Genomic DNA, 17,983 nt, shown 5'->3' with positions numbered 1-17,983 from the left:
AACCGAGCATAGGTGTTCTGCAAAGCGGTCCCCAAGCCTCCGCTTGGTTTCCCCGATGCAGAGGAGGCCACAACGGGAACAGCGGATACCACATTAACAGATGTGCAGGTGAACATCTGCTTGATGTGGAAAGTCATCTTGGGTCCTGGGATGGGGGTGAGGGAGGAGGTGTGGGGGCAGGCATAGCACTTCCTGCGGTTGCAGAGAAAAGTGCCAGGTGTAGTGGGGTTGGAGGGGAGTGTGGAGCGGACAAGGGAGTCACGGGGAGAGTGGTTCCTTCGGAAAGCAGATAACTGTGGGGACGGAAAAATGTTTTTGGTGATGGGGTCAGATTGCAGATGGCAGAAGTGTCAGAGGATGATGAGTTGGATCCGGAGGTTGGTGGGGTCGTATGTGAGGATGAGGGGGATTCTTTTTTGGTTGTTATTGAGAGGATGGGGTGTGAGGGATGAGTTGCTGGAAATGCAGGAGACACGGTTGAGGGCGTTCTCGAACAATGCGGGGGGAAGCTGCAGTCCTTGAAAAACAAGGACATCTGAGATGTACGGGAGTGGAATGCCTCATCCTGGGAGCAGATGCAGCGGAGACGAAGGAATTGGGAATAGGGGATGGCATTTGTGCAGGAAGGTGGGTGGGAGGAGTAGTATTCTAGGTAGCTGTGGGAATCAGTGGGCTTGAAATGGATCTCAGTTTCTAGGCGGTTGCCCGAGATGGAGTCAGAGAAGTTCAGGAAGGTGAGGGGGGGTTTTAGAGATAGTCCAGGTGAACTTAAGGTTGGGGTGGACGGTGTTGGTGAAGTGGATGAACTGTTCGAGCTCCTCGTGGGAGCACATGGCAGCGCCAATACAGTTATCAATGTAACAGAGGAACAGGTGGGGTTTGGGGCCAGTGTAGATATGGAAGAGAGATTGCTCCACATATCCTATAAAGAGGCAGGCATAGCTTGGGCCCATGCGGGTGCCCGTGGCCACCCCTTTTGTCTGTAGGAAGTGGGAAGAATTGAAAGAGAACTTTTCGAGGGTGAGGGTGAGTTCGGCTAAGCGGATGAGGGTATCAGTGGAGGGGGACTGGTCAGGCCTGTGGGTCAGGAAGAAGCGAAGGGCCTTTAGGCCATCTGCATGGGAAATGTAGGTGTATAGGGACTGGACATCCATAGTAAAAATGAGGTGTTGGAGACCGGGGAATTGGAAGTTCTGGAGGAGGTGGAGGGCATTGGTGGTGTCACAGACGTAGGCAGGAAGTTCCTCGACCAAGGGGGAGAAAATGGTGTCCAGACAGGTGGTGATGAGTTCGGTGGGGCAGGAGCAGGCAGAGACAATGGGTCGACCAGGGCAGACAAGTTTGTGGATCTTGGGAAGGTGATAGAAGTGGGCGGTGCGGGGTTGGGGAACAATGAGTTTGGAGGCTGTGGTTGGGAGGTCACCTGAGGTGATGAGGTTGTGGATGGTTTGGTGCTTGGGGGTGTGGTCATGATCCAGGGGGGCAGCAAGAGGAGGTGTGGGAGAGCTGGCGCCTGGCCTCAGCGATGTAGAGGTCAGTGCGCCATACTACAACTGCGCCTCCCTTGACCATGGGTTATATGGTGAGGTTGGGATTGGAGAGGAGGGCTGCACATTCTGCAGGGGAGAGGTTGAGGCCAGTTTAATGTACTTGGTTATCCTATTTTTCATTTTAAGCTCTAGTAATTTCCAATAACAGACATTAGGGTTAACAGGGTTTCTCTTTCTTTTCGCTTTTCAACCTTCTCTGAATGGTACACGCAATTTTCCTAAAAGCATGTTTCCTGAATCAAGACTATTTTAGATGGTTGAGGTTAAGGTTGCCACAATATACTCACGTGTTTTGTTTAATGTAAATAATGAAAATCATCTGGTATGGGGATTAGCCACTTTTAGTTTGTTGGGGTTAATTTTGGTAATCCACTGTCTTGCATTTACCATTAGTTTCCTTGAGATTTCCAGCAGTAAACCTCTTCGACTACGATAATTTCTGACACTAAGTCAATGTCCACCAATTCCTTATTTCCATCATCATTATAATTTCAAGGAACCTACAGCTGACCACGCACTTTTTAATAATTTAACTGTAAAAATTGTGTTGATTTTTATATTTCTTGCAAGAATCTTTTTATGCGCCCTTTTTGTAGCTTTTATTATATATAGTCAATCCTTGACTTTTCTTCATATTCTGCCCTTAGGCTAGAATCTGTGCTATTCTTTAGCATTTGTTTTCTTTTAGTTTTATGCTACGTATTCCCTCTGTCTATTGTTACCTTATTTTTGCTGAGTTAAGTTCTTGCCCCTAAGGAGTACAAACTGTCTTGAGCCTCATTAGTTTTCTTTTGTACAACCACCCTCCCCACCCACCCCAGCCAACCACCCCTGTGTCCGCTGTACATCTGTTCATGGAATCATAGAATTCCTACAGTATGCAAGCAGACCATTTAGCCCATAAGTCCACACCAACTCTCTGAGTAGTGACTCTACAAACAGCATCCCATTCATACCCACCCCCTTACTCTCTCCTGGCAACCCTGTATTTCAAGTGGCTAATCCACCTTACCTGCTCATCACTGGACACTCTGGACAATTTAGCATTGCCAATACACCCACACATCTTTGGACTGTGGGAGGAAACCAGAACATCCTAAGGAAACCCACCCAAACATGGGGAGAATGACAGATTTTCCACAGATAGTCATCTGAGGGTAGAATCAAACCTAGATCCCTAGCGCTGAGAGGCACTAACGCTGAAAGGTGCTAACCATTGAACCACCATGCTGTCCCCAGTATCTCTTAGCTGTTTTACCATTTAACAAATCTCACCAGAATACTGTGAAGTGTCTCAGAACTAGGTAAATCTAAAATTTGAGTAGGTCCCTCAGATTTGTCCCTTTCAAACACAGATTGAACTTGATCATATTAGAGTCATTGTTAGATAAATGTCCACACGTTGCTTCGGTGTGAACTAACTCCACTCATAGTCCATCATTAGTACAACATGCATATTTGTTAGTTCTACGACATACTTCTGCAGAAAATATCTAGACACACTCATGTAATTCATTCATTGCTTTTCTGACACTTTGATAGTCTGTTTATCCCAAATTATATAAAATTTAATATATCTCCTTAAAGCCACTCCACCTTTGCTACCTGTAAGTAGGATCCTCCCCACGCTTCTACCACACAAGAGGACAATAATGGGATCATCTTTGCCTCTAAATCATGCATCATTCTTCAACTGGACATATTTCCTTGTCTGGCTCAGTTCGTTCATTGAGGTTATGTCATATTTACTGAATTTCCTACTTATCACCATGGGAAGACCATTATCACGGCAGTTGCCCACGAAAATGAGAATTAAATGTGCCACTCATATCAGGAGAACAAATTTTTAAAGTATTATCTGACCCTGTCCTGCTTGGACAAACTGAGTGAAACTGCTATGTGGTGAATAAGTTTGCCATACTTTGATGAATGAACAGCAACTACCAAATTAGGGTTCCTGAGGTTTGATCTGACAGAAACCCTGCTAAATCTGCTGAGCAAATATTCACTTAAAAGGTCACAGGGTCCTTGTCCATTACAGAGCTGTAAAGATGACTCAAAAAGATGTGAGTGAATGCTGAGTCTAACTGAAGGGATGGACAGGCGAGTAACAGATTACTGCAATAATGTGCAAATGGAGTAGCCTATTTTAGATAAACGTAATTGTCATGAGCAGCTTTATTTCTCAGGTTTTACAGCAAATTGAGAGTCTATACATTTATGACCTACAACATATTTGTCCTGTCAATGCTAGTACTTGGGTTAATGCTATTTAAAAGAAAGCTGAGTAATGTTTACAAATAAACTAGAAAATTAAAAAGCAGGTATCTGTTGAAAACAACTGAGCACACAGAATCCTGGTGGAGTCAACGTACAAAGAACACATGAACACTTTGCGAATACACCAATTGGTTCTAATACTACAATTGGTTATAATTCTGAGCAAGGCAAGGAAGAAGCAATTAGAACTTCTGATCCACAACATAATCCAAAGATTCATTCCAGAAAGCGTGTTTGTAGTGGACAGCAAATATTTTGTGATGCCACACGTGGTTGCATAGCAGGCTAACCTTCATGATCTGGTTCATTTTTGGAAAGGTGCTGGGATATTGCTGACATCTGGATATGGTCTGGGAGGAGTCAGGCTGTAAATTACGTTTTATAAGTGATTTCCTAATAGACTGATAATTCTAACAAATGTCTTGAAAGAGTGCAGATAAAATGCCCTCATTAACAGGAAACAATGCTCAGTATGAAAGCATGGAAAAGGTTCACAGAAACACCATCACTACACCTGCACAGTGGCCAAGTTCTACCTGGCTGAGTTGCATTACTATAACCACATCTATGGAATGCAACATTCACTATACTCGTGCACTTAATGCATCCAACCAAGAAATCTCTCAGCCTAACCTCCCAGATAAAATTGCTGCTTCCTACTTAAAAAAAGAACAAAACTTGGTACCCTGGAGTAGAAGAATAGATCTTTGAACCGGACGACCTTCAACTGTAAGCCTTATTCCTCCTTCAACAAACATCCACTCACACCTTTCAAGGAAAAGTAATAGCAGGAATTCTGGGCATTTTCCCCATCTTTCATTCACGGATACTAAAGTTAACTGCAGCACCCTAGTCAAAACAGGTAGAGATTTTTTCAACTCAGAAAATCCCCGATGATAATTCGCTCGAAAATGAACTTATGTACTGGTAGTAAGCACTTTTCTATACATACAGCCCACCCCAAAGACCAAAAGACGGCATACTAAAAATCTGAAGCTCTAAATATTGGAAGTTACATATTGTGGTGGTGGTCATGGGGTGGTGCGGAAGGGGTAGAACTAACAGTTTTGTTTTGTGAGCTGAAGAGGACAGAATGAAAGAGAAAGGGAGAACAGGTGTCAGTATGTGTTCACATGAGAGTGCATAAGCTTCAGCAGTAGTGTGAGAGGAAAAAAGTGCCGCAAAAGGGAGAACTTTGTCCGTGTGGTGGAGGTTGCAACAGCAAACCAGAAAGCTGGGGTTTAAACCCATCGCAGCCACATAGTCAATCCCAGAAGCATTTCTTTGATGTTCATGCCATTAGGTACCTAATGCCAGGCGTCCATTGCTTCTCCGTGTTGATGGATGTGTTAATCCAAACATATGCAGGTTAGGTGGATTGGACATGCTAAATTGCCCAGGTGGATTAGCCATGGGAAATGCAGAATTACAGGGATAGGGTAGGGGTTGGAATAGTCTTCGGAGGGTCAGTATGGGCTCGATAGGCTGAATGGCCTGTTTCCACACTGTAGGGATTCTATGATTCTACAGATATGGAGGGGTAAGAAGGAAACAGTTTTAACTTAAGAATTTTCTTACTGTGATCTGTAATAGAATTTGTGTCGGAGCATTTGAATGGAAGCTTCTGTGCAAAACCCTTCTCTTTTCCTGCCACATGGTAGAGTCCAATCCTTTTGTTTGCATGGTGATGGGGGTGGGCAGTCAACCTAATCTGATTTTATCAACGAAAGCAGGAACTGGTGTGTTTCTTTTCACCCTTATAAAGATTATAGGAAGAGGAAAATTTGCTTCCTTACTCTTATATCTGATGGAACATGTGTTTTGATGATCAGATGACAGCAATTTGCATATTTTAGTATCTTTTTAAAAATAACCATTTCACCAAAAAAACCTGATCTGAAAATTATTGTTAATATTTTTATGGCTTAAATCTCCTGATAGAAGCAGTTCATAGAGCAATGTTGCTTTATTTTCAAATGTATTTTAATAAAATCACCCCTGCAAAAAAATGTTGGGAGGGGGGAGAACAGGACTGCACCATCCTTTTTTTCTGTTCTCACCTCTACCCACCTCCTCCACACATCCAAAGCAATGCAGCAGAAGAAGCAAAACAAGAATCATTCATGAACTAGGCCTTAGCGAACAGGAAAGCTCTGAACTCATAATGCCAAGGCTTGTCTCACTCTCTGCCTTCATCTGCTTTTTATAAGAGCAGACAGCCTTCTACCTTGCCAGCCAGCAATAAACACACATTAGGGATGATTAATGAGGGGCCTGATGAGGGCTGGCATTTCGTTTCATTCCATTTCCTTGAAGAACACAGGGACCCTTGCCAAGCCCTGTCTGCTCGGTTCTACTCACGTGACCTGAAATGCCTCTGGGAATCATTTCTGCAAATACAGCTGAATAGCAGTTAAACCTCGCCTTGCAGGGGTATATCAGTTAACACGCAGCTGTTGTTGATAACACCCTGCGGGGGGCCCCCAGCCTGAGTGGCGAGTTTAAGTCTCAATGCAGCAGTTTTCTTTCCCTTTTCTCTCTTTGTTTTTCTGCCTGTTTTGAACTTCAATTTTTCAGCTGATAAATGGATCAGTTTGATCCTAAAGTTGTAGAGGAAGATGCGAGGGCTATAGCAGTTTCTTTGTCACCGACTTCTATTTCTTTTAAGCAAGAAAAGGAGCCCGATCTGGACAACAAAGAAGACTGCTTGTTGACAAAGGAAGAGGGCAAAGTCTGGTCTGGCAAACACACTACGGAAGAGAAGAGGTCGCTGGCTTTACAACAAGATAGTGGGATTCCATATAACACAAAAAAAGCAACAGCCTGGGGTGTCAGAGTTTGGGACGAGTGGGCTAAAACTCGAAATAGCTATGTCATGGAGCAAGGTGTCCAGCGTAATGAACTCTTCCTTTACGTGCCCGAACTCTGCTATGAAATCACCCATGATGAACTGAATTTCTGGCTAAGCAGATTTGTGCTTGAAGTTCGGAGACAAGACGGCTCAGAATACCCACCCAATTCTCTCCGTCTCCTGTGCTGCTCAATCCTGCGACACCTGCGGGAAAACTGCAGGCGCAGCGACATTGATTTCTTCAACAAGCTGAAGCTGGACTTTGCTGAATTCCGGGCTACCCTTGACGATCGGATGAAGCAACTCCAGCGACTCGGAATTGGGCTGGTAAGGAAGCAGGCCCAACCGTACACTGAGGATGATGAGGAGAGGTTGTGGCAGGTGGTCTTCCATCTACGAGATGCAAAGAGCTACAGTTATGCTGTCTACTTCTATGTGTGCAAAGTCTTTTCCCTATGTGCTGCTAAGGATCACCATAAACTAACAGTTGACCAGTTCGAGTTTGGATGTGACATGATCGGTGAATATGTGGAGTTTACTGGCAGGCCAAGCAATCCTCAGGACAGCCTTGACAAGTTGAAAATTGTACAGACGAGACAGTACGCAGATTCCCTGAATCCAAGGTGCATAGTTTCACTGCTGCGACGCTACCTCAATATGATTCCCCCACAAGGCCCGTTTTACCGCCGCCCTGTACCTGGTACCATGCAGTTCTCTGAGCAGGCAATAGGAGTTCACACTTTGGAGCGATTTTCTAAAGAGATATGTGAAGCTGCAGGAATTTCAGGGCACCATACTGGACATTCTGGAAGGGTAAGCAATAATGAATTGTAGTATTTGAAGCTGACTATTATTTTGAAATAAATGCAATTGTTCTCGCTTAGAAGTTGGTCCTGGAAGGAATGTTTCTGTGACTAGGGATTTAGGGGAAACAATAACGGCAAGTGGTGTGATGAGGCACCAAAGGTGGCTAACTTCTCTGTAATTGGTTCAACTGTCTCTAAGTGACTGTATATTTCTAGATAACATGAAAATCATGTTGCTGAATTGTAGAATCGCTGTCCAATTCTCCTGAATTCAGCTTTCTTACAGGTACTTTATTTTTAATCAGGTCACTGAAAGTTTTTTTGAAAGTGAAGATAAGACCCTATCTATCTTTGGACCCAAGTCACCAGATTACACAAAGACAATTGGTGGTATAAGTTTACAGACTCCTCCACGGCAGTAAAGAATCACATGCAGCATCTCAGAGTTGGTGGAACACAAGTACCTAAACTGTATTCCACCGATTTCATGGTGCTAACATGCAATTCTGCAATGCCACAGTATTGCATGCTGGTGCACTATTGCCCTTCTATCTTGAAATGATGCTCTACAGTTATAGCAATTTACATATGTGCTTCACACTCAAAGACAAGCAGTGTACAAGGATACTCAAGTAGCATGATATTGCACAGCAATATTCCATTGCTACAACAACTGTATCACACTAGACAAATTGTGATTACATAGATATGCTCCGGGTTCATTCAAAATGAGGTTATTCGATGACCCACATCACACACCATCATTTAGCATCAAGGTTTCTCATTCCACTTTTGTGAAGTAGGTTTAGCTGGTAGCTCAATTGATGCCTACAATGAACCAGTAGAAATTTCTGATGGGTTTACTGGAAGATTCTGGCCAGAGTGACATGAATCTGTGCTATATGCAGAATATAATGAGCACCATGCCTTATGTCCCATCAAGACCAGTTGCGTGTATACCTTATACCCCATGTGCAGCATCACAGTTCTTTTCTGTAATAAAGACTATCCTTAACATAAAGGTTCATTGGAGATTTCCAATTGGACTAAGAACTCTTCAAATTTATTCTGATTCACTACTTTATTCATTTTACAATTTTCTTGATTTAACCCAGCAGCAACCTTCATCCCACTCCATTCAGTCCCACCAAAAGGCAGAAAACCTCAAGGCAGCATACGGTGGAGTCATATATTCTGAAATAAAAACAAAGTGCTGGAGAAACTCAGCAAGACAATCTAGAGGGAAACAGGGCTAGCACTTCACATTCTAGATGACTTCCTCAGAAGTGAAAGGGGCTGGAAAATGATTTTTATTATCCTGTTGACAGAGGAGGGAGACGAAGGGAAAGGATAAAAAATGCGTCTGTTCTGCTGACAGATGATGAAAGGTCTAGGCCCGAAACGCCAGCTTTTGTGCTCCTGAGATGCTGCTTGGCCTGCTGTGTTCTTCCAGCTTCACACTTTATTATCTTGGATTCTCCAGCATCTGCAGTTCCCATTATCTCTGAAACAAGAAATGGCCAGGGAGAGGTAATAAAAATGGAAGACTGAGGTCATGTTCTGAAATTGTAAAACTCAATTCTGAATGCCAGAAGTTGTAAAATATGCCAATGGAAAATGTTTAAATGAAAACGTTTTATTCCTGCAGCTTGTGTTAAAATTTGTTGGAACACCTTAGAAGCACCAGGACGGAAATACTGTCATGGGGGGGAAACGGTTTATTGAAATGTAAGCAACTGGCGGTTGCATCCATTAGCACAAAAGTATCAAAAGGCTAAGATAACAAAGTGTGAAGGTGGCTGAACACAGCAGGCCAGGCAGCATCTCAGGAGCACAAAAGCTGACGTTTCGTGCCTAGACCCTTCATCAGAGAGGGGGATGGGAAGAGGGTTCTGGAATAAATAGGGAGAGTGGGGAGGTGGACCGAAGATGGAGAGAAAAGAAGATAGGTGGACAGGAGAGTATAGGTGGGGAGGTAGGGAAGGGATAGGTCAATCCAGGGAAGACGAGGTGGGATGAGGGTAGTAGGTAGGAAATGGAGGTGCGGCTTGAGGTGGGAGGAAGGGATGGGTGAGAAGAACAGGTTAGGGAGGCAGAGACAGGCTGAGCTGGTTTTGGGATGCAGTGGGGGGAGGGGTCAAGCTGGGCTGGTTTTGGGATGCAGTGGGGCAAGGGGAGATTTTGAAGCATCCCAAAACCAGCTCAGCCTGTCTCCGCCTCCCTAACCTGTTCTTCCTCTCACCCATCCCTTCCTCCCACCTCAAGCTGCACCTCCATTTCCTTCCTACTAACCTCATCTCACCTCCTTGACCTGTCCGTCTTCCCTGGACTGACCTGTCCCCTCCCTACCTCCCCACCTATACTCTCCTCTCCACCTATCTTCTTTTCTCTCCATCTTCGGTCCGCCTCCCTCTCTCTCCCTATTTATTCCAGAACCCTCTCCCATCCACCTCTCTGATGAAGGGTCTAGGTCTGAAACATCAGCTTTTGTGCTCCTGAGATGCTGCTTGGCCTGCTGTGTTCAGCCAGCTTCACATTTTGTTATCTTGGATTCTCCAGCATCTGCAGTTCCCATTATCTCAGTATCAAAAGGCTATTTTGTTGCATAAGGCATCAGGGCCAAACCAAACCTACTCTCATTTGATGTCCTAATATACATATTTCTCACTAAGGGTCATTTCACTAGATAGCAATTAAGAACAGGAATTCTGGTTAATTTGCCTTTGAATAATGAGGCAAAGGGCAAATTTTGGCACCAGCTAATGCAACACAATGAGATCAAGTAACTCAAGACTGGAAAGCAAAACTGGTCTCACGGACCAGCAGGCACATTACTCAGTTAAGACAACAGGAAATAATTGTGTATGTATGAACATAGCAGCTTGACTAGATTTGCTGTGTCAATGAAGTGGACCAACAATAGCAAATGTTCTTTAACGCTTAATGTATAATAGATTGGAAAACATTACAAAACAGGAAGCTGAAAAGTTCAACAAGGGTTGGGTTCAGTCCATACTGAGTTCCAAACCCTTGAATTACAAACTTCTTAGCTACAATAAAGAAAAATTACAACCTTCCTAGGCTGAATGTACATTGAGAGAGAGAGTCTGAGAGATGACGTGATAGAGAACTTTAAGGCTGTGAAAAGTCTTGATAAAGTCAACCAAAAGCAATTGCTGTGACTTATGGGAAAGAGCAAAACTAGAGGCTGATTTGCTGCCCCTGGAAGAAGTTGAGGAAAATGATATAAATTCAATTCAGTTTAAACTAATGGCACATAAGAGACAAGGAAACAGAGGATATTTGTGGACTATTTGGGCTGTTGGGCCTGTTTCTATCCTCTATATTGCAATTCTTCACAAAATTATCTAACTCAATACAGGATGAGAATGGAATCTGATCCTTTGGTCTGTTTTGCTCAGTATCAGAACCAACAGCATCTGTAACCACATAATCATTGAGGGATCTTTGTTCCACTTTACCTGCTGCTAATTTCATAGGTAGTGCACTCCCCTCATGTTCCCAATCCAACAGCACCCTAGCTCAGCAGCAGGCAAACTGAGTTGGACAACCCTCCAATATTGAGCAGCAAACCTGTAGATTTCCTTATTTATAACATCTATGAAATCAAATTCCTGTCAGGTTCTAATGCTAATTTTACAACTAATACTTTTAAATTGTTCATGATTTGTATTGTTCATGAATTTTCAGCTTTTGAACCTAGTGGTGTGAAGATCCCACCAGGCAGTATTAACTCAAAAAAATTCCACATCCAAATATAGTATTTGCTATCTATAATACTCAAAGTGATGCAGAGGTCAGCAATCCTTATCCAATTAACGGAACATTTTCCTGTCAGTTCCTCACTGTCTCCATGATAATCGTAAAATCCTTATAGTATGGAAGCAGGCCATTCTGCTCATTGAGTCCACACCAGCCCTCTGAAGAACATCCTACCCAGCCCCAGACCCCTACCCTATCTCGGTAACCCTACATTTCCCATAGCTAACACACCTGGTCTGCACATCCCTGGATATTACAGGTAACTTAGTATAGCGAACACACCTAGCCTGCAAATCCTTGGATTGTGGGAGGAAACCAGAGCATCTGGAGGAAATCCATGTAGACACCAGGCGAATGTTCCATTCCACACAAAAAGTAATCCAAGGGTGGAATCGAACTCAGATCCCTGGTGCTATGAGGCAGCAGTGCCAACTACTGAGGCACAGTGCCACCCGAGTTCTGTTCCAAAATTACTGGCCACACTTTGGTGCATCATCCTAGTGCAAAATAAGACAATTAAATGCTGTTACAGAGATAGTAGGAACTGCTGATGCTGGAGAATCTGAGATAACACGGTGTGAAGCTGAATGAACACAGCAGGCCAAGCAGCATCAGAGAAGCAGGAAAGCTGACATTTCTTACAATTAAATGCTGTCCAGTTAATTCATTTGGGTGTAATAGCCAAGCGAAATCCTATCAGACACAGGCACTTTCTAGCCCAAGATTTGATTTGATTTATTGTAGTCACATGTACCTGAGTACAGCAAAAGGCTTTGTTTTGCAAGCAGTACAGGCAGAATATGCCAAACAAGGACTACAGATTATAGGATACATGGACAGAGCGAGGCACACATGTTAAAACTGCGCAAGAGGTGCACAAAGCAAGGATTGACATTGTCTGAAGTTAGATAGTCCATTCAGCAGTCTAATAACAGCAGGGAAGAAAGGGTTCTTGAACCTGTTGGTCCGTGTGTTCAACTTTCTGTATCTTCTGCCTGACGGAAGAGGTTGTAATGGTTTACAGGGATATTGGCTGGTTTTTTTTCCTTGTGAAACTAGAGGTCTAGATAATTCCAGACTCCTCAATCCCTGCTTGCTGTCCTGTTATCACTCAGACACTTCCCAAACTTTGGAATTCCAATCTGATTTAACTGTTCTTTATTTGTATGCATGCACAGGTCAGCAGTGCAGCAACCCTCTACAACCGTGGGTTTGACGAGCAGTCAATTAAAGAACGCACAGGGCCTACAGGCATTTTGGCAAAAGGCTACAGGAGAGCTTCTCCTGCTCAGATGAAGGCAATGTCAGATTGCCTGCAGCCTCCTAATCCACTGAAGAAGATGTCAGCTTGTTCGCCTTCATCATCATCCTCATCTGATGACCGTAGTTCTTCGCCAGATGAAGGCCCAAGCAATATCATCATCATATCTGAAGATGGGACTGATCATTCACAAGAAGCTACAACTATATTCAGCAGGCCTGAGGTGATGATCACAGAACAGGACGGCATACTGAAGATTGAAATGCCATCTAGGACCTCACCACTGATGCCCTTGACTTCACACCAAACAATTACAAAGTTAAAAATAGTGAAAGGAGACATCGTACTAGAATTAAATTTATAAGTGTGCCAAGCAATGTAAATTTCAAGTCCAGTATTGCACAATACAGATTACACACATTCACGTTAGTATCAGATGGCTCTGACAAATGGTCATTGACCTAAAATGTTCTCTCCTTACAAGAGTACCGGACAGGCTGAGACTTTCCACCATTTTTTAAACTTTTATTTCAGGTTTCCATCTTTTGCAGTACTTTGTTTTCGTATTAACACAATGGTGCTGTTTTATGCCTTTTCCTTCGCTCAAAAATGAACTCACTTTTGCAAGGTTGGAGTTCAGTTGTCAAGTGACCAATCTTCCTGGGACTCGACTGTTTCAACAATTTGTTCAATTTGGGAAAACAATATTTCCTCACAAACATTCAAGTATAATTTCTAGCTGGAATCTCTGGACACTGATAAGAGCAGGAACCCAAGCTAATTTCCCCTTTTCTAGACCAAGGTGTGAAGGCAGAAATGTCTTGATTGTTACCATAGTTGAGGTCAACTAGTTCAATTCAGAATTGGAATCAAAATTAGAGTGTTTGAGAATTGTGCAGCTCAATGATAGACCTGTTTTACAGTTACTGAGTACCAGAGAAACGTGATCTGCTTTAAAACGCCATGAATATCCCCATACCATGTGCACTGACTCATTAATCAGAGAATCATAGAATCCTTACAGTATGGAAGCAGGCCATTTGGCCTATTGAGTCCATACCGACCCTCCAAAGAGCATCCCAACCAGATCCAACCTCCACCCTATCCCTGTAACACTGCATTTCTCAATATAAATTCACCCAGCCTGCACATCTCTGTACACCATGGGCAATTTAGCGTGGTCAATTCACCTAGACTGGACATCTTTGGACTGTTGAAGGGAACTAGAGGACCCAGAGGAAATCATGCAAACACAGGGAGAATGTGCAAACGCCAGACATTACCTTGGGCATGGAATTGCAATTGGGTGTCTGGTGCGATGAGGCAGCAGTACTAACCACTGAGCCACCATGCTGCCCATACTAATATTTTAGCATGAACAGCCTTGTTCTTGTACTTCAGTCAGTGCCTAATTCTGATTTGTTACCAGCATCCCAGGAGTTGGTAGCTTGGCCTGAACTACTTCAGATCACGAGAATATAACTAGATGGTGCAATGGGGCTAAACAATATTTCAATATTGAATCCGGCCCCTTTTTCTGTTGGTCATAAATAAAAATCACAAAGGAATTGATCTGGAGAATATGCATCAATCCAAGTTATTGGGCATACAGGAAAAAAAATGCCAAATTTAACACTAAACTGGCAATGTCACAAGGCCAAACCACAACAGTTTGCAATTGGAAAGCAAACCGTCCCACACTGATATAATCTCAGGAATTTTCGCAAAGGTTAATTGTTAAGGCAAAAAAAAATTGCAACTTTCTCTTTTGGTTTGGGAATGTTTGACTAGACAGTGTGTGAAATTTACATACACCTATCCTATGCTGTCCTTTACCCTCAAGAGTTCCATGTGGACAAATGCTGAGATATCTATTGTGCATCCAACCTGTATCTGTTTAATCTAATGTATCTGTTTAAATATAAAAGTTTTCATAAAATTGTAGCCCACCAGAGTTATACAAGGCAGGATCATTGTTGTGGACGTTTGCCATTGTAAATAAATATTAGACTAATATTGATGTGTCTCTAAAAGAGGTCAGGCTGTTTCAAGTAACCAATAAATTGAACCAGAAAGGAATTATTCTGTAATTAAACAATGATTTCCTGTAGCTTCATTTCCTTATATTTCAGATACTGTTCAAACTCTGTAAATTTGATCCTGTGTCTAATGACTGAAAAGTTATATTTCTGTAGCATTATAACATATAACAATTCCAAACTGCTTCGCATAAAATTAATTGTGGTTTGAAACAATACATATTGCAGGTGCAGCATGCTCTGGATAAATTGGTACAGTTGGACCATGAGGATTTTGTTGTAGATAAAGTCTGGAAATTAGTGATATGCCAAGTTATGTTTCCAATATAATTGCAGGCATAGACTCACCATTTTGGAATGATTCGCTAATGTGACAAAAATGGCATAAGTATTTGGAAATCCTAAATTCCACCCTCAAACACTGCAGTTCCTATTTTTACAGGGGTGAGAAAGTTGATTAGGAGTTGGAGGAGAAGTCTGGTCATGTTTTACACAGCCTTAACGGATCATTTGAAATATCAGCTATCTCCATTAAAATTTGACTTTGACATGACAACAAGATTAGGGTTCTTCAGAGCAGGTCTGGACAATGTGCATTCACTTAGATATCTAGCATAGCGATAAAGAGAGGTAAGGTACCCCTTTTTGGACCTAGTCCTGGGTCATCATCTGGCCGTGTCTGGTGCCATTGGGTGGACGGACGGTTTCTTCTTGGGGAATTCAAGTGCCTTTAGAAATTGTTAAAAGTAGGTACAATGTGTGTTAAAAGCACAAACTCATTACTGTCAAGTTCATTGGAACACAGTTCTAAACATCAACTGTCAAAGCCATCAGAAGCACCTGTCAAAGGGATATTTGAAAGAAACCTGCCGCATGTGTCTGTCAAAAATGTCAAGGCATTTAAAAGTTCCCTTTAAACCTTTCAGAGAATTGCCTGCAGTTTCACTCTGTCTGTTAACGTAAACCTGATGACTTCTACTCGTGAATTACTGCTACCTGGTTGATTTCACAACCATTCACTATCCCAGTGGCATGCCTTCCAATCACAGTTTAATTGTCAGTTTAAGCTGATGCTGATTCTTGCTGTATTTGAATGAAATGTTTGTTGTGAAAAGGCTTTATCCATAACATACATGTGAAATTTTTAAAAATGAATGCAAGTGTTTTTCTCAATATAAGGAAGTCTGTAATGTTCAAAAAGTTATTTTATCTCATCTCTGCATGGATTATGGAGAGACATGCATGATGGATACCAAGTGAGTTGGCACAGTTGGTGAAAGAGCAAAGTGTAGTGGTTGGGGGCATCGGCTGTCGTGAGTTATGAGTGCTCAAAGAATCTTCCAACTTTTCTTTTTATTCTTAAATGTTGAATAGTATCAGATCCTCGAAGCAGGCTTTCTGGGCCACTCACCATGATTTCTAATTGGGCCCAAACCCTGAACCAAAAATAGGAACTGCAGGCTCAAAGATTATTCTTTGAGAAATGGGTTCTGGTTTGTGGGCATGAGCAACAGGATCAGGGTGGCGGGGAGGATGTATTGAGGCCCAGGATTGGGGAGTCCACAGCAAAGGGATATATTAAACTCAGTATGAGGTGGAAATCAGTGAGGGGGAGGCATACTATAATAGATACTGCTGATTGAGGAAATAAATTAAATGGTGACTTCACAAGTAAGTGGTAGCTTGATTAGTTTGTGATTTTAAAATGTGTAATGTTTGCAGGAAGGGGTTAACTACAGAATAAATGAAAGTCAGGGCCAATATATTTAAATAACATAAGTAAGCGAAGTAGGCTAAAAAAAGTACAGTTAGCGCATGACAAGTTTAGCGTATTCTTAGTGAAGCATAATTAAGCTTTTTCTAAAAAGGAGCAACAATTGGGCTTAAAGGAAGTCATGGCAGCAGACTTCACCCACGTGAAGTGCAGATCCTGTGTTATGTGGCAAATTGTGGAAGTCAGTAGCCCTTAGTGACCATGTACATAAGAAGTGTATCCAGCTGCAGCTGCTGGCAAACCATGTTTTGGAGATGGAGCTGTCGTTAATTTCACTGTAGAGTAGCTACAATGCTTAACATGTCATGGATAACATGTTCAGTGAGATGATAAACAGGTAGACAGGGCTTGGGTGACCAGCAGGCAGAGTAAAGGAAAGCAAGTACTTTAGAGATCTCTTATGGGGCCATTCCCCCTGTTCAAAAGTTACTATTTTGAATACTGTTGGGAGAGATGACTGTGCAGGAGGAAGCAATGCGAAACAACCTCAAGGCACCATGGTGGGTCTACTGCACAAGACAGGAGGGGAAAAAACAGGGGATTAATTTGTAAGGGGAACAGATTGGTGTTCCTGCAGCCACAAGAGAGACTCCAGGATGTATTATGCCTCTTTGATACCATGTTTGGGGATATCACTGAACATCTGGAAGCCATTCTGAAAGGGTAGGGCAAACAGACCAAGATTGTGGTACATACTGGTACCAATGACACTGGTAGAAAAAGGGAATGAGGCAAAAATTTAGGCAGCTAGGAAACAGACTAGAAAATAAGACCTAAAAGGTGGTAATCTCTGCATTACCCCAGTGCCACACACAGTCATAGAGTAATACAGCATGGAAACAGACCCTTCAGCCCAGACTGGTGCATGCTGACCATGGTGCCCCTCAGCTAATTCCAACTACCTGCATTCGGTTCATATCCCTCTAAACCCTTCTCATCCATGTACCTATCCAAATGTTGTTATTGTACCTGCCCCAACCACTTTCACTGACAGCCCAATGCATATACGCACCACTCTCTGCATGAAGAAGTTGCTCCTCAAGTCGTCCCTAAATCTTTCCCCTCTCACCTTAAACCTATGCCCTCTTTTATTCAATTCCCCATCCCTGGGAAAAAGACTACATACATTAATCTTTCAAGCCCCTCACGATTTTATACACTTCAATACGGGGGTTCACCCCTCATTCTCCTACGCTCCAAGGAATAAAATCCTATCCAGGCCAACCTCTCTCTATAACTCAGACCTACTACTCCTAGCAACATTCTTGTAAATCTTCTGTGTACTCTTTCCAGTTTGACTGTCTTTCCATAACAGGGTGACCAAAATTGTACACAATACTCCAAGTGCAGCTAATCAGTATAAAGTAGAAGGTGCATCCAAGTTAAAGCTTGGCTAAAGAAATGGTGCAGGAGGGAGGGCTTTATATTTCTGGGACATTGGAACTGTTTTTGGGGGTGGTGAGACATGTACAAAGCAGATGGATTGCACATGAACAAGAGTGGGGCCACCATCCTTGCAGGCAGTTTTGCTCATACTGTTGGGAGGGTTTAGATAAACTTGGCAGGGACCTGGGATCCTGACAGAAAGTTCAGCAGATTAGGAAAGAGAGCAAGCGAGTCAGAAAGGCATAGAAATTAC

General features: G+C 42.8%; 2 protein-coding genes across 3 annotated transcripts in view; one reads left to right on the top strand and one right to left on the bottom strand.

Moving 5' to 3' along the window:
* Positions 1–17,983, bottom strand: part of bmpr2b (bone morphogenetic protein receptor, type II b (serine/threonine kinase)) — a 302,395-nt gene that overhangs the window by 101,840 nt on the left and 182,572 nt on the right. The window lies entirely within an intron of this gene.
* Positions 6,216–14,681, top strand: LOC125453769 (uncharacterized). The gene is made up of 2 exons (XM_048533675.2): positions 6,216–7,494; positions 12,449–14,681. The coding sequence occupies exons 1-2, from the start codon at positions 6,415–6,417 to the stop codon at positions 12,893–12,895; spliced, it is 1,527 nt and encodes a 508-aa protein (XP_048389632.1). The 5' UTR covers positions 6,216–6,414; the 3' UTR covers positions 12,896–14,681.

Source organism: Stegostoma tigrinum, chromosome 7 (assembly GCF_030684315.1).
Source record: "Stegostoma tigrinum isolate sSteTig4 chromosome 7, sSteTig4.hap1, whole genome shotgun sequence".
NCBI lineage: Eukaryota > Metazoa > Chordata > Chondrichthyes > Orectolobiformes > Stegostomatidae > Stegostoma > Stegostoma tigrinum.
Note: the sequence above shows the minus strand (reverse complement) of the source record. Positions and strands in the feature narration are given on the sequence as shown.

What these genes read in the sequence shown, in the direction of transcription:
- LOC125453769 (XM_048533675.2), top strand. Translation starts at nt 6,415, where the DNA reads ATGGATCAGTTTGATCCTAAAGTTGTAGAGGAAGATGCGAGGGCTATA. An exon ending in ATACTGGACATTCTGGAAGG is followed by an intron (nt 7,495 to 12,448) that starts GTAAGCAATAAT and finishes ATGCATGCACAG; the next exon opens with GTCAGCAGTGCAGCAACCCT.